Consider the following 15435-nt stretch of genomic DNA (forward strand, 5'->3'; position numbering starts at 1 on the left):
AGCGCTAGCAGAAGAACTCGCAGTAGGGCTTGTATAGCATCTCGCTTGTGTAGGGCCGTTTTCTCTTCCTCATACCCATACGGGAAGAGGACGTGCATAGACCCTCGATGCCGGAACCGTACGGGGCTAGACTGTCATTAAAGAGTAGTAGTAGATAAGGCACGGGCACATCCGAAGAGGCTGTTCTTTCCGCATAATCCCTGGAGCGTTTTCCAAATCACGGGCGATCTCTCATCTTATGCGCTCCCTCGCGACAACGTGTTGATTTGATTTTGGGAATCGTAGCAGTACTGCTACATGGTAACGACGAAACAATGTGCGCTAGCAGCGGGAATCTGTATGGAGAAGCTGTGGGTTAGGGAAGGGATTGTTGGTTTGAGGACCTGGAATAACGAGAGGAGGGTTCGATATGCGGAACGTGCTCTGGCTGGGGTCCCCCTTAACTGCTGCTGACCATGCGGGTGATGCATACATATTTCTACATGCCATATGCAAGCAAGAGCCTGCTGCTAACGATGCGCAATTGGGAAGGAGTTTATACATGTAAGTAATCGAATCAAGTAGACTGGCATTCTAGCTATGAATGCTGATATTTGCTATTGCGTGTTTCTCTATACATGTAAAAGCGATTGACAAAACCAGGATGTCCGAGGTCTGTCGTTATTGTGCGTACAGTATATGCTATGCTTGCACTTACCAGGAGTAGGTAGTTCTCGACTCTACGAATGCAAGGGGGGCTGTCAACTTCGTATTAGTGTTCGGAGCAGTAATAGAGCAGGATCTCGCCGAACAATGTGACAGATGCCACCCATGCCGCTACCGCTGCTGAGTTCTCCGTAGCCGGTACTTTCATCACAATGCTGGACACAGGCATGCACCATCATCGAGTGCTTAAAAGCCGAAATGAAGTCGTCTCGATAGCTTCAGTAGGTGCGTTTGTTTCGCCGTCTCCTGACATGAAATCCACCCCTCCAGCATCCAGCAAGGGAGATTAAAACGTCTGGCTATGTGCAGCTATTTTACTTGGTGGCCAATCAGCTGCCGTCGCGCCATTGGGTGCGTTACCCAAAGTGGCCACACACTCGTATGAGAGACCCTTTGCGCCCTTCACCATTGGCCTCCTTACAGTGTTATACGCCACCACCATGGAGTGATTTATACTAACATTAGTCGCAGCCGTAGTGACGGTGATGCTACCTACTAGTAACAGCAACGCATGATCCTGTATTACCAGCAGGATGGAGGATTACGTTCGGCGTCAGGACTAGAGGTGGTAACTTGGTGTAAGTACGAGCACTACGGCGAAAGTGGCATGTAATGTAGATGACAGCACAGGCTCCGTGGAAGCTGGTACTTGTTCTGGAAGGTCCCGCTATAGGCTACTGTCGCCATGGGGAACGCCGAGCTTGCGCTGTAGCGGCATAGCGGATCGGCCCATCCGAACCTCATTTCTTGCAGTTGGGACGTTGACAACTGTGTAACTTCCTTGTGTGGCGGGTTGACTTGCGATCTTCGCGGTTGGCGGGCGCATGCCAGGCGCAGTGTCGCGCTGATGTGGCTGATGAAGAGATGACTCGACCTGACAGATGCAGTTGGGAGTTGGGGTTACTAATTTTGGAGACAGTTATGAAGCATGTAAGACAGGCAGACAAGACACTTGTGCACATGTGCGGCGTGTATCTGGTCAAGACACAGTTTCACTCACACTCAGCTGTTATGCCTTGCCTTGTACAGGTACTCCATGTAGCCGCAGCATCGGTATACCTGCACATCTTGTAGCATTATCAATTCTACAGTACGTGCGAAGTGGCCACTTCATCTCTGCAATGGCCTGGTCTGGCCCGGGTCAAGCTAAAAGATACCCCTGATTCCAATTGACCCGTGTCGCGCCATGTATGGAGTATGGAGATATGGAGTCCCGAGCTAGGTATCTGTACCTGGACTTGTGTCGCATGTTTTACCCGTGGCCCGCCTCCAGCCTCCTGGGCCCGCGGCTTGTACCAGTACTTGTGCTGCCACACTGGATCCTCTTCCCTTCTCCCTTATTACAAGTATTCGGCCTAGCTCTATTTTGTTTATCAATTTCCCTACTCCAGACCTGCGAAGCTATTAGTATTCCTTTTTGTTCTTTTTTTCCCTTCTCCCTAATCCTCACAAAACAAATCTCCAGCATCGATTGCGAACGAAATCCTTCCCCAGAGTTTCCCCCCGCGGACGCGGCCCGTCTTTCACCATGAGCGCGGTCAAGAACCTGCGAGCCATGTTCGAGAACAAAGGGGACGCGAGCCCAGCGGACGAAGATAGAGGTAGAGCCCTTGGTGTTTCTAGTCCCTCTCCAACCCCAGGAGGTAATGCTCTCAGTGTGTGCTGATGTTTTGCTCCGTGATCTTCCTCTGTTCATGATTTTCAGCCTACCATTACATGCCCTTCAAGAAGCCTGTTTGTCATTGTCCAGCGCAGACGCTCCTGAGCTGCTCTTGTAGCTGTTAGTTCCGCTGAGCTGGCTTGAGCTGGAGGCTGCTGCTTTCCCCCAAAAGAGCTACTGCTGCCGCATGCCACGAAAATGCCACACACACAGAGCCAAAAGTGCCATCCGCTAACTCGTTTTCTCTCACGCCACTAGCTGTCAGCGGCTCCCCAAGGCCGCTCAATAAGGTGCGAAGCAGCTTTGTCGCCATTGAGCGCAACGGCGTCATCGGCTTGGTTAGAGACAATGGCTCCGCATCCCGCGACTCCTCTGCCCGACCCAGCCTCGACATCCCCCGCGAATCCGCCCTGACGAACCAAGAGAAATCGCCAATGTCGTCTGCATCCGTTGCCAACATCAGCTCCGTCGTGGACAAGCTGTCCATGGGCGTTGCTAGAGGTACCCTCGAGCTCCGGGGAGCTGTGTCGGACCACCCGAGCCACAATCCCGACAAGGTCATGGACGAAGAGACCCCCACCGGTATTCTGTCGCCAGCAGATCCAACCACCGCAAAGGCTGAGCCTGAGCCCGAATCTGCACCCGAATCTGCGCCTGAGTCTACTCCCGAGTCTGCACCCGAGTCTGCTCCAGAGAATGCCCCCGAAGCTGAAGCTGAGAAGCCGGTACCCAAGGAAGCTGCTCCCACCAGCAGTGTTCGTCCTGCCGCGCAGAAAACGGTCAAGACGACGAAGCCAGCGGCTACCAAAACAATTGCCAAGCCAGCGGCCACAAAGTCTGCCACAACCGCTACCAGGACCGCTGCTACACGAACAGCTGCAGCTCCCAAAGCGGCTACTAAAGCTATCCCCAAGCCAGCGGCCACTGCTACTAAGGCTGCTGTGGGCGCCGCCGGGAGAGCGAGCGTCAGGCCAACGCAAAAAACCGCCGAATCCTCTGCTGTGAAGAGAGAGTCATCGGCTGCAGCTAGATCAACTGCCGCCGCAAGGACCAGAGTTGGAGCGGCAACCTCTGCTGTCAAGAAACCTCTGGCTAGCAAGGCCGCTGACAATAAACCTGCTGCCACAAAGGCGAAGACCACTAAGCCGGTTGGCCTTCCCGCTTCTCTTACTGCTCCCACTGCCTCATCCGTCTCCAAGACTGGTGCGGCAGCTGGAACAACTCAGGCTAGACAGACTACCTCGCGACAGGGCGTGCATGCATCTGGCCGGGCTTCATCTAGCGCCGGAACGGCTAAGCCTGCTTCGCGTGCTCGGCCAAGCATTGGTCCGCCACCTGCCAAGCCTGCCCGTGAAGCGCCCAAGAAGGTGAAGGACGTGGATGAGGGCTTCTTGGCCCGCATGATGCGACCTACCCAGGCTTCAACTAGCAAGTTCCAGGAGCCAACTACACCTCCCAAGTCTGGATCTCGAGCTGGATCTTCTCGAGCTGGGTCCTCTCGAGCTGGATCCCGACCCTCCACCGCTGGAACGGCGGACGGTAGCCACTATGATAACAGCCCCAGCAAGAAGTCTTCTAGGAAACTGGTTGGTAAGAAGTCTCCTTCGCCTACATTGGAGGAGGAGAAGCCTATTGCCACTGTTGAGGAGCCCGTTGAGGAGGTGGCTCACGAAGAACATGCCACTGCCCAACCCGCTGAGCCCGAGGCTCTCCCTGTGGAAGAAGCGGCCGTTGAGACTGCCAACGTTGAGACTGTTGAGGAGGTTGTTGCGATTGCTGAGGAGGCTGAGCTTACTGAGGCTGCTCCTGAGCATGTGCCCGAGACTGTTGAGGCCGTCGAAGTCAAGGCCGAAGAGACTCCTGCTGTTGAATCTGCTGTTGAAGTTGTTGCTGAGCCTGAAGTTGCTGAGCCTGAAGTTGCTGAGCCTGAAGTTGCTGAGCCTGAAGTTGCTGAGCCTGAAGTTGCCAGCGTTGAGGCTCCTGTTGAGCCAGCTTCTGAGACTGTCGAAGAGCCAAAGGAGCAAGTTGCTGAGACAGCCCTCCCTGAGACATACTAAGAGGCAGCTCTCTAAGCACTCACAAGCAATAATCTAAATCAACAGGAAAAATTAAAGCAGTTTGGTGTTTTGTATGGTCGTGGATGGCGTTTTGTCAGATTGACTAGGTGGAGATGCTTTTTTTTGTTGCCTTGTTTCTTTTGTTTGATGTCGAATCCTTTGTCTATGTAATATTGGACAGATTCTCTGTCGAAAAGGAAAGATGTAGTTTATTAAGATACCTTAGATACCTGTTTATAGCGACCATTGGTGAATTTTTTTCTGGGACTTTGGGATTATTGTATAAACTGCTTTATATTTTTTTGCCAAACATGGCTGTTTTGCTGTCTTCACTAAACAGCCTCCAATTCTGCCTTGTAGATTTGAGAATTCGTCTTTGTTTGGAATCCATTCTATTCATACAGTGAGATGTACTTTTCTCCCCCGCCATTTCTTTATGAGTCGATATATATACATCATGAAGCCGCAGTTTCTCCACGACCAATTTTCCTTTCCCCCCATATCCTCTATCCTTTTGACGTTGAATTTATGATACCCGGCACATCAGCACACCACCAACTTTCCTCGCCAGCGCCTCCCGAACCTCCAGCACTCCTCTTGACGTCGAAACAAACATACACTCGCCCACGCCCAGCCCCTGCACCATCCCGCCCTTGACCTTTGTCGGGAACCCCCTCGTCAGCCTCCCCAGCTCCTGCACATCCACAGTCATCAGCCGCGACGGCTTGCTAATCACAGAGGCCTTGTTCAGCACGGGTCTACCCTCCCAGTACTTGAGCCCGAGCCAGATGCGCATCTGGGCGACGGTGGCGTTGGTGACGGGCTCGGGGACCTGGGCGACCATTTGCTCGGCCGTCGGGGGCTGGGCGCCTGCGCGGTAGACGGACGAGAAGAAACCGGAGCGGTGCAGGGCGAGGGCGAGGTGCAGGTTGTATTTGGTGTTTGGGATGGAGGTGAGGCCGAGCCGGGCTTTGGAGGCGTTTTGGAGGTGGGAGCACATGTGTGCGATGTTGAGTATGGACGGCATGGTGGGCGAAGAGTTGTGTGTGTTTTGTGTGTACTATGTCGTCGAAAAGAGATTTATTTTTTGAGATATTATACGCAGTTTCTATATGGTTCCTGGTCAGATGTTTTGCTCTGCTTTTGATATTCAATATCTTCTTGGCTGTTCTGGTAACTCACAGCACATCGCCTGCCTTTGGCCAATTGCCCTTCTGGGGCAGCGATAAAGAGTTCCCAGGAGAAAAGTGATCCTGGGAGAATGCGCTTTGCGAGGGCTGCGGCGATTTGGCAAAGCTGAGAGTTGGGAATGGGGGCTTTCTTTTCGAGGTTGTCGCGATTCTTTCGATATGGTGGTGCTAGTGTCTGGAGCCGGAATCGTCAAAAATTTGGAGATTGGTGACTAAGCAAAAATCGTACTATCGCAGACGCATAGGTGCGGTGCTGGTGCTACTCAATATGAGTCTTCTAGGAGTCGGCAAACTCATCGAAAGAGGGAAAAAATGTTAATTGCCAATTATAATGATTATTAATAAAATCAAAATGATAAAATCTATTTTGGTATGAAATGCTACTTGTATAATAACTGGAGTTGAGGTATCCAAACATCCTGGCTTGTATCAGACTTATGCCGCCCATAATTTTTCCAAATTTCTATACTATACAGTCGCTCGAATCTTTTGACGCTGCATCTGGCTTCATCTTCTCCAGGCCGCATACCCTTTGCCATACCGCTAAAGCATAAATTGTCATGTTCCAGGCAATTGATTGCAATTACAAAAAAAGATTCAGCAGCGGAAGCGACCTCTTCCTGTCGCATGAGCGCTATCAGTATTAATTCCAACTGAACAGTCCACGCACAAACGATAGGAGAGATCCGCGGCGCTTGAATGCCAGCACAAGAGCTGTTAAGACAAATGGGCTTGAGACTAGGGCGAGGAAGCTCTGCATCAGGATTTGACCCTGGCGGTCACTCTTACGAATCACATCGGCGTATCCCTCGTTGCCGAAGCTGACTCTTGAGTACTTGGTCTGCCAGCCAAAGGACGGGAAGTGAACGCTCATAAACTCTTCGAGATACTTGCGTAGTCTGTAACGTCTTGATAGAACAGATGATCTCATCTCGACGTAATTTTGAAGAGCCAAGTTATTAATGGCATAGGCATCCTCAGCTCGGACTGCCGAGTACTCTGCCAACGCGAGAGCGCGCTGGAAAGCCGACGTCTCGGCAGAGTTGATGAGCTCTCCATCGGGGTTGTTGCTTTCATCAAGATTCATGTGCTTGTCAAGGATGGAAAATAGGATGCGGACATCTTCCATGCCGGCATTCATGCCCTGGCCGTAAAAGGGCACCATGGCGTGGGCAGCATCGCCAACAATGACCCCAGAAGAGCCATGGTGATAAGGCTTGCACTTGAGGCTGATTAATGGTAGGTGAGGGTTTGTCTCAAACGATTTGATCAGGTCCGGTCCGGGTATTAAGGCAGTAACTCCGGGGAAGTGTTTGTCAAAGAAGTCTGGCAAGGTAGAAGGATCTCTCTCTAGCTCAGAAATCTCGGCGCTGGGTATGAATAGGGTGCAAGTAAAAGAGCCATTCTAAAGTACATATCAGTAAACATGTCATTAGAAATCACAATGCGTATTTGTAAGCCGGAAATCCTACCTCGCTAGGAATGGCGATGAACATGAAGTCCTTGCCGGGCCAGATGTGCAGATGGTTCGGCGAAATGCGGAACTTGGCGTTTGGATCTTTTTCGTTCTCATCCACGGCACGAGGAGGCAGATGGAATTCGCACCACAAGGTATCAATGTACTCTTGTTGGTAGTCCATCCTGGTGAATTTCATCAGGTGGTAGCGAACGGCGGAGTGTGCGCCATCCGCTCCAATCATGAGATCAAAAGTAATCTCAATTTCTCTGGGGCGGCCATTGGCAACAAAATCCTTGTCGCGGGCTTCGAACCAAGCCTTGTTGGCTTTGAAATCAGCTCCGGTAAGCTTGTGGTTGAAGAATAGCTTGACATTGGGTAAAGAGTCTAGGATGTCTAGTAGCCGAGAGTTGAGACTTCCTCGGTCAATCGCATTGATAGCCTAAGTAAGCTGAGTTAGTAAAAGTCTCATAAAACAGCGAAAAAAGACAAAAATAACAGGAGATGAGATTGTGCACATTTAGGAAAGAAGCGAAGGACGATAAAGCTATAATGAGTAAAATGTAGCTGGTTGGGAAGTTTCCTTACCTGATCGTCCACACCATAGTTTTGAGAGTGCTCGTATAGGCTTCCGTTTGGTGACTGCCCATGAATCATTCGTCCACGCATAGGAATAGTTGCAGACATGACATGGTCAACTAGCTGTGGTTCTCCAGACTGCTTCAAAGCATATATTCCTCGCTCAGACAAGGCCAAATTAATGGACTTTGTGAAGTTGAGCGGAACAATGCTCGGATCGCGAAGATCTACGACATAGTCATTAGCGGAGCTCTTGAAAGCATGTGATGAAAGCAAATAGAAGCCATGGACTCTAAAGAAAGTCAAACAACAACGCAGTGTCTCGATAGTTAGAAAAAAATGTTTGAAAATAGAATTGCTTAAGTCCTCGAGCCAGAAAATGTAGATTTCTGTCATACGAGTGCTGCAACAACACCACCCCGAGTTCGGAGGTGTCGGACTCACGATACGCTGAAAAAAAATTGTAGACACTTACCCGGCCGCAACTCATAGACTTCGACCTGGTGGCCTCTCTTGGCGGCGTAGAGCGCCGCCAACGACCCAACAGGGCCGGCGCCAACAACAACAATCTTAGTGTCCGCCATGGTCTCCCAAGCTCAAGAGCTCCTTTTCGAATGGAAACCTCCAGAGGTCTTTTAATGTGGAAAGAGAGAGTATCAGATGGCCGGGAGCTCTGGAGCTATAAGAACGCCCAGGCTCCGGCCGAAGGGGCGAAACTACATTGGAATTAATTTACAGTGATAAGCCGTGTCTGATCACATCATGCTAAAGGCCAGCCACAGTATTATTGGCGTGACCTTGTCCGCCTTTCGTCTTAGTGGCTTTTGTTGAGGGAGTTTCGAGCAGGCTGCCAATGCTAATATAGTAGCGGTAGTTAATTTGGATTTTAAAAATCTGCAGCGGTATTAGGTACATGTACCTTGATCCATCCCATCTCGCAGCCATTAGAATTTCAAGCCCTTGCCGGATTGGGACGAGGTCGCAAGGCGGCTTTCCCAATTGGAATAACTGCGCTTTGTCCACGTTTTTCACCTTCATGCTTCTAAACACGGGAACCTCTTTTGAGATTTGAATATGATCAAATAGTGGACCTTCTTTCAGTATACCGTCTGCAAGAACATCTTCAATACTTTCGTCCTGGATGTCCGCATGGTACGCTGGCAAAGGAGAAGCAAAATATGTATTGCTTGCCGTTATAAGAGATGATACGATTAGAGGAGAGATCAAAAACATCCGCTGGGTGAGAGAGGGGTCAATTTATGAAGCCGTGGAACCTCTCTTGCCATTTTACCTCTGTGCTATTTACACTTATCTTTACTTTTTATTTGCATTGTGTTGCCTTTGCGTAAGTTTGTATTATACAAAACTTCTATACTCGCTCATTAGCGCTATGATCGTAAGATAGAGCCATTGGCCAGTATATTATAGCGCACTAATGGCTGTGCATAGAGTGCCCCGCTAGACGGCTAAGTGCGGAATAACCGCCGCCTATGTACTCGTAGCCTCGCTAATCTGGTTGGCCCAAGTCGCTGTAGTAATTTTTTTTTATCTACCGTCAACCAAGACGATTGATTTATCTGACATCTTGTCATATTTGTAATCGTCTGCAGCATCATCACTTTGAGCTGCCCTCATACCCCCCCTTTCTTTTATCATACCTTATCCCGATTCTCCTTCACCATGGCCTCCGAACCTCCCACCAAGAAGAAGTGCCTAGGGTGCGATAACGAGGCTGGAGCGCTGCAGTGCCCGACATGCTTGAAGCTTGATATTAAGGACAGCTTCTTCTGTGGCCAAGACTGTTTCAAGAGAAACTGGGTACGTACCTACAGATAGCTTCTTGAGGGCACTGTTACACAGGATGCCGGAGAATGGGAGCTGAGAAATCAATGCAGAGGCTGACCCTGCGTGAATAGAGCGAGCACAAGGCTATGCACAAGACACAAAGTAATATCTTCCACCACATTATTCCTCCGAAAGCAATCTTAACAGATCCAGTTACCGGCTACTATAACCCTTTCCCGAGCTTCCCCTTCGCCGGTCCGCTGCGCCCCGTCTACCCTCTATCCGAGCATCGCAAACTTCCCAAGACGATTCCTCATCCCACCTGGTGGCAAGACGGCGACCCCAAGTACAGCCGGTCACTGATCAACCGCAACAAGATCGATGTCCACGATGCAAAGGGTATTGCTGCGATGCGCAAGGTTTGCAGGCTAGCACGTGAAGTCCTCGATCTTGCCGCAGCCGCAGCCAAGCCTGGTGTCACGACCGACTTCATCGATGAGCTTGTCCACAAGGCTTGCATAGAGCGCGAGGTGAGTGATGAGAGTTGATATGCATGACGGATAAGAAAAAGGAAACTGATTCGCTGTTTGGCATCTATCTAGTCTTACCCTTCACCCCTGAACTATAACCACTTCCCTAAATCATGCTGTACTTCCGTCAACGAAGTCATCTGCCACGGTATTCCCGATCAGCGCATTCTCCTCGACGGTGATATCCTCAACATCGACATCAGCTTGTACCATGGTGGATATCACGCCGATCTTAACGAAACATACTACATTGGCGACAGGGCCAAGGCCGATCCCGACAGCGTAAGAGTAGTGGAGGCGGCACGTGAGTCTCTTGACGAGGCCATCAAGGCTGTCAAGCCCGGTGTCTTGATCCGAGAGTTTGGAAACATCATTGAAAAGGTTGCAAAGCAAAAGGACTGCAGCGTAATCAGAACCTACTGTGGTCACGGTGTTGGAAAGCTCTTCCACTGCCCGCCCAACGTCCCGCACTATGCCAAGAACAAGGCCGTTGGCGAGTGCAAGGTTGGAATGACTTTTACCATTGAGCCTATGATTGCCCTGGGCAAGTACAGAGACATTACTTGGCCCGATAACTGGACTAGCACAACCATTGACGGAAAGCGAACAGCCCAGTTTGGTACGTTTTTAACCCCCATTGCCTCGGAGATTTTATTGTTTGTAAGACACACCACTAATGCCATTCATAGAGCACACGCTTCTTGTTACCGAAGACGGCTGCGAGATTCTTACCGCACGGACAGCCGACTCGCCTGGAGGCCCGGTTCCCATGCCGGAGAAGGTGGCCAATTGAGGATATAGTTGACAAAATGTACGATGTAAAGCTTTGACGAAGTGATTTAATACCATCATTATGTGGCGTATTGTATGATGTGGGCATCCTAGAAGTTAGCGATAGGGTACTGGCGTCGATGTGTGTGCTGCGGATGCAATAGAGTCGCTTTTTCTCTGCTACCAGGGTCTGTCGCTTGTAGGCATTGATATTGGATCCTGCATGATTTATGCGTGGCAAAAAAAATGGAGAAATCCAGGCTCTTTCCTTGTCATCTTGTTTGCGTAGAATCTTGCTCCTAGCAATTGTCGAAACAGTAGAATTGACAAGACAGTCTGCAACGCATATCACATATCTGTTGTAGAGTAGTAGAAACTGAGCTGTGCTACCTCGTGATAAGGCAGATGGATAGATGTACAGTAGTTGTAGTTGCTTTGTGGGGTTGAGCAGTGGATGTGTGCCCTTGCATCGGTGAATTCACATGAAAATGGACGGCCGTTGGAGCTTTCTGCGGTGCGTCGTGCTACTAACAACTAACACCCCGGAGGATTGCACTAAAAGCACGTTAGTAGAGCTCGGTTGAATGTCTCCAAAAACGGATGTGTCTGCTGATTGATTGATGAACAGCTTCAACGATACCTGGAGATAGAGGATGCCTGTTAATAAAGCCCTTCTGTAATGACTGGCTATCAGTACCTATGTATGTACATTACTCGAGGCTTCTACTACCTGCTATTAGTGCTTGCTTTGCTGGAGAAGCGCTGATAATTCCCCACCAGCCCATTCGGCCGAGCTGGTTGGCTGCTGGGACCAGCTCAAAAATCTTCCCCCAGCCCAGGTAGTGTCTACTCCGTATATCGCCACAAATACCACTAATACCAGTCGAGGTCACCACCAGGTTTTTTGTCTCTCGCCAGGCCGCCCACAAACTCGTGTCCTCCCTCCCTCTCCACCACTGATCGCATCATTCGCCCGTGACGCTTGAGGCCACCTCGCATCTTTCTGCCTGTGCTCGCAGCATTGCTTTTTCTCATTCTCATAACTTGCTACGGTGAGCACCGTAAATAGCAGCTTGTCCATACCGGCACAAGCTTGATCACGAACCCCCCACTAATTCCAAGCAGCTCCCCCCCTCCTGCACGCCGCGCGCCAACCTTGTCCAATTTGCGCCAGAGCTCAAAGCTTGTGACGACCGAACCGACGAGAAGCATCTCCAGTTCTTTTTCAGCCGCCTCTCTCTTCCGACCTACAACTTCACATACTCTCAAACACCACCGGCATGATGTCTGGAGAAGCATGGCTGTTCCTTTTGGCGGTGTTGATCAACGCCGTCAACCTGTTCCTGCAGGTGTTTTTCACCATCATGTACAGTGATCTGGAATGGTATGGCGTCCCGTGTTACCGCTCTGGATATCCGACGCATGCGCGCAAGGAAATGCGTCTGATCCACGGGCTTTCTGTGACCTGTCTCTGTACGTGGCTAACTCGGCTTTTTGCAGCGACTACATCAACCCCATCGACCTCTGCAACCGCCTCAACGCCTACATTCTCCCCGAAGCCGCTGTCCATGGCTTCCTGACCTTTTTGTTCTTGATCAACGGATACTGGGTTGCCCTTATTCTCAACCTGCCCCTCCTTGGATACAACATTAAGAAGTGAGCCGCCCTCGAGCCAGATTATTGCCGCAACATGGAATGTTTTTTTCTGACGAGCCTTGAACTAGGATTGTTGACAACACACACTTGCTTGATGCCACCGAGATTTTCCGAAAGCTTAATGTCCACAAGAAGGTACGTTGTTGTGTACAGAATACTGGACTCCTTCCGGAGCACGCCTCTGACAATTATACAGGAGTCATTCATCAAGCTGGCCTTCCACCTGATCATGTTCTTCTTCTACCTCTACAGCATGATTGTTGCTCTCATCCGCGATGAGTCTTCGTAAATCATGTCGAATGACTGACGAAACTACCCTATCCCACCATACGATACCAATATCTCTGGCAGGACCGATAAACTAAACATGACGGGATCTCTGACGAGGAGCCGGTAGGGCAAGACACGCATGGGAAATGGGCCGTTGATGTTTAGAATTACGATGGAGCTGGTGAAGCGGTGAAGCGGCTGTTTATGAGAAAGAGACGGGCTTTACCTGCAGCTTTAAGCACAGCGTCTGGCGACATACTAGCGCCTGGAGCTTAATAACTGGGCGATCTTTTTCTCTCTTTTCATAAGAGATGAGTTTTCGCGGCTTGGGTTTACAGCCTCCTGCTTTGCTTATTTTATGCAGGAGGGCTGCCGATTTTTGTTTGAAGCTGTGTGATGGAGTAATGATGGAAGCTTTGAGTACTAGGGAATATAAAATCTAGTTAATAAAGTCAATTGTAAATCTAGTATTTGCGCTCTCGTCTTTGGCCTATATATATGAGCGAGAGCGTCCCTCCCTGGGTTGCATCCTTACCCCCTCCATCGTCATAGCTCGACTAGCTACAGCTGCTTTTGAGCATCATAGCGTTTTCTAGTGTGTCACGTGACTCGATTTTCTGCGTAAGACGCGCCACGGTTCTGCCCATCAAAGTGCTTGTCTCTTGTTTGCAGGCCCACGATTGAATCTGCAATTGCGGCGTCCTGTCGCAGAATTCGAAACCATGGCGGATTTTGGAGAGTACCCGCCAAATATGGCGCCCCAAGATGCCCTCGTGGTGCGCCAACAAGCAGAGCCAGATCACGCAGTCGTTCCTTATACTGCTGAAGATCTTTCGCGGCCAAAGGCTGGCCCAGCAAATCCGTATAATGACGGAACGCACACCCTCAAGCGCAAAAACGTTCTTACCGGCCATGCTGAAGAGACGTTTGTGAGCGAGCACACCTTCCGGAGCAAACACAGAGCTATCGAGAGAAAAGGTGGACCAGGACGACAATATCAAAGCGGCGCAGACATCAAGGCCGAGGCGGCAAATCTACGAGCTGGCCGCGAGAAGAAAGGCGATGCAACCGTTGCTGAGGGGACTGGCGCATACGTTGGACCTTGGGCCAAATTCAAAAAAGAAGAATACGAGGTTGTTGGCGAGGATGAAGAGCTGGCAAGCGACGAAGAATATGAGATTGTAGAAGAGGAAGAGGATGATGTTGTCGAAAGTGGAACTGTCTTACAGGCGCCTGCTGGTGCTCTGACCCGACGCAAGGAAGTTGAGGCATTGGGAGACGAGACGACGACGTTCCACGGTTCCGAAGAGTTCGACTACCAAGGCCGAACGTATATGCATGTGCCGCAGGATTTGGACATTGACTTGCGCAAGGAGCCTGGAAGCACCACCAACTTTATCCCGAAGAAGCAGGTTCACGGCTGGAAGGACCATACGGGGGCTGTCAATGCGCTGCAGTTCTTTCCCGGCTCAGGACACTTGCTTCTATCAGCCGGTGCAGACACCACAGTCAAGATTCGCGATGTGTATCACGACAGGGAACTACTGCGGACATATTCCGGCCACTCCAAGTCAGTATCAGATATTTGCTTCAACAATTCGGGAACTCAGTTCTTGTCTGCTTCGTATGATCGCATGATCAAACTCTGGGACACGGAGAAGGGCGTCTGCATCAACAAGTTTACGACTGGAAAAACGCCACATGTTATCAGATTCAACCCTGATCCGGAGCACTCGAATGAGTTCCTTGCTGGTATGTCAGACAAGAAGATTGTTCAGTTTGATATCCGTACGCCAAACGAGGTGGTTCAAGAGTACGACCATCACTTGGCTGCCATCAACACCATTGTTTTCGTTGATAACAACCGTCGCTTCATGACGACATCCGACGACAAGTCACTCCGCGCATGGGACTACAATATCCCTGTGCCCATCAAGTATATTGCTGAGCCAGACATGTACCCGATGACGAGGGCAGCACTTCACCCATCCGGCAAATATGTCGCCTACCAAAGCTCAGATAACCAGATTGTCGTCTACGGAGCCAACGACAAGTTCCGCCAGAACAGGAAGAAGAGCTACCGGGGCCACAACAACGCTGGTCTGGGTATCGATCTGGACTGCAGTCCTGATGGCCAGTTCCTGGCTTCCGGTGACCAGGCCGGCTACGTTTGCTTCTGGGACTGGAAGACGTGCAAGATGTATCATAAGCTGAAGGCGGGTAACCAGGCAGTAACGTGTGTGCAGTGGCATCCGCAGGAAACGAGCAAAGTTGCCACTGCTGGTTTGGATGGAGATATCAGATACTGGGATTAAAAGCGAGCATGGTTCTATGGCGTTGGGGTTTGGACATCTTAGAATTCTTCGGGTATGGAAATAAACCATCATTATGAAGCAGCAATAATTTATGACGTTATAGTTTTACTTTAATGATACTCTATGTTTAAATATATATCCTACATATCCTAATTTGGCTGTCTTGATGTCTGGTTCTACACCTTGTCATTAGTCTATTGATAGTGCCTGAAACGCTGAAAGAAGTATTAGATGTATTTCCCAATCTCCAGTATTGTATGCAAATAAATTAGATCAATTTCAGAAGATATTAAGGGAATTATTATTCAACGCCCCAGTTTCGTTATCCAGCACCCCAGTTGTATCTAAAGTCGCGAATTTTAAACCACTGCCTCTACTGCTTCTACTGCTTCTACTGCTTCTACTGCTTCTACTGCTTCTACTGCTTCTACTGCTTCTACTGCTTCTACTGCTTCTACTGC

General features: G+C 50.0%; 6 protein-coding genes across 6 annotated transcripts; 4 read left to right on the forward strand and 2 right to left on the reverse strand.

The window, feature by feature from the left end:
- The first annotated feature begins 2051 nt into the window (after positions 1-2051).
- On the forward strand, positions 2052-4685 carry GGI43DRAFT_231968 (uncharacterized protein). The gene is made up of 2 exons (XM_083200538.1): positions 2052-2360; positions 2624-4685. The coding sequence occupies exons 1-2, from the start codon at positions 2234-2236 to the stop codon at positions 4420-4422; spliced, it is 1926 nt and encodes a 641-aa protein (XP_083056131.1). The 5' UTR covers positions 2052-2233; the 3' UTR covers positions 4423-4685.
- Positions 4686-4733: 48 nt separating this feature from the next.
- GGI43DRAFT_417086 (ribosomal protein S8) lies at positions 4734-5769 on the reverse strand. Its single transcript, XM_083207369.1, has one exon. The coding sequence runs from the start codon at positions 5447-5449 to the stop codon at positions 4949-4951; it is 501 nt and encodes a 166-aa protein (XP_083056132.1). The 5' UTR covers positions 5450-5769; the 3' UTR covers positions 4734-4948.
- Positions 5770-5950: 181 nt separating this feature from the next.
- On the reverse strand, positions 5951-8490 carry GGI43DRAFT_417088 (kynurenine 3-monooxygenase). Its single transcript, XM_083207370.1, has 4 exons — positions 8123-8490; positions 7657-7874; positions 7085-7510; positions 5951-7017 (listed from the first exon to the last, which is right to left on the reverse strand). Exons 1-4 carry the CDS (start codon positions 8229-8231, stop codon positions 6256-6258), a joined length of 1515 nt encoding a protein of 504 aa, XP_083056133.1. The 5' UTR covers positions 8232-8490; the 3' UTR covers positions 5951-6255.
- An 837-nt stretch (positions 8491-9327) lies between these two features.
- Positions 9328-10755, forward strand: GGI43DRAFT_425965 (methionine aminopeptidase MAP1; the record flags this gene model as incomplete). Its single annotated transcript, XM_083208576.1, has 4 exons — positions 9328-9465; positions 9564-9962; positions 10035-10581; positions 10652-10755. 4 exons carry the CDS (start codon positions 9328-9330, stop codon positions 10753-10755), a joined length of 1188 nt encoding a protein of 395 aa, XP_083056134.1.
- A 1261-nt stretch (positions 10756-12016) lies between these two features.
- On the forward strand, positions 12017-12678 carry GGI43DRAFT_388168 (cornichon family protein; the record flags this gene model as incomplete). Its single annotated transcript, XM_083204028.1, has 4 exons — positions 12017-12117; positions 12234-12389; positions 12458-12524; positions 12586-12678. 4 exons carry the CDS (start codon positions 12017-12019, stop codon positions 12676-12678), a joined length of 417 nt encoding a protein of 138 aa, XP_083056135.1.
- A 655-nt stretch (positions 12679-13333) lies between these two features.
- On the forward strand, positions 13334-15127 carry GGI43DRAFT_417110 (WD40-repeat-containing domain protein). The gene has a single exon (XM_083207371.1). It carries the CDS (start codon positions 13382-13384, stop codon positions 14972-14974), a length of 1593 nt encoding a protein of 530 aa, XP_083056136.1. The 5' UTR covers positions 13334-13381; the 3' UTR covers positions 14975-15127.
- Positions 15128-15435: the final 308 nt, after the last annotated feature.

The sequence above is a fragment of the Trichoderma evansii genome (genome assembly GCF_050947405.1).
Source record: "Trichoderma evansii strain SZMC 28006 chromosome Unknown GGI43scaffold_29, whole genome shotgun sequence".
Lineage (NCBI taxonomy): Eukaryota > Fungi > Ascomycota > Sordariomycetes > Hypocreales > Hypocreaceae > Trichoderma > Trichoderma evansii.

Bases quoted from the DNA above. Each gene is read 5' to 3' on its own strand.
- GGI43DRAFT_231968 (XM_083200538.1), top strand. From the start codon at position 2,234: ATGAGCGCGGTCAAGAACCTGCGAGCCATGTTCGAGAACAAAGGGGAC. The intron at 2,361-2,623 runs GTGTGTGCTGAT...TCACGCCACTAG, and splicing joins CCCAGGAGGTAATGCTCTCA to CTGTCAGCGGCTCCCCAAGG.
- GGI43DRAFT_417088 (XM_083207370.1), bottom strand. From the start codon at position 8,231: ATGGCGGACACTAAGATTGTTGTTGTTGGCGCCGGCCCTGTTGGGTCG. The intron at 7,511-7,656 runs GTAAGGAAACTT...CAGCTTACTTAG, and splicing joins ACTATGGTGTGGACGATCAG to GCTATCAATGCGATTGACCG. The intron at 7,018-7,084 runs GTAGGATTTCCG...TATGTACTTTAG, and splicing joins TCATCGCCATTCCTAGCGAG to AATGGCTCTTTTACTTGCAC.
- GGI43DRAFT_417110 (XM_083207371.1), top strand. From the start codon at position 13,382: ATGGCGGATTTTGGAGAGTACCCGCCAAATATGGCGCCCCAAGATGCC.
- GGI43DRAFT_417086 (XM_083207369.1), bottom strand. From the start codon at position 5,449: ATGCCGTCCATACTCAACATCGCACACATGTGCTCCCACCTCCAAAAC.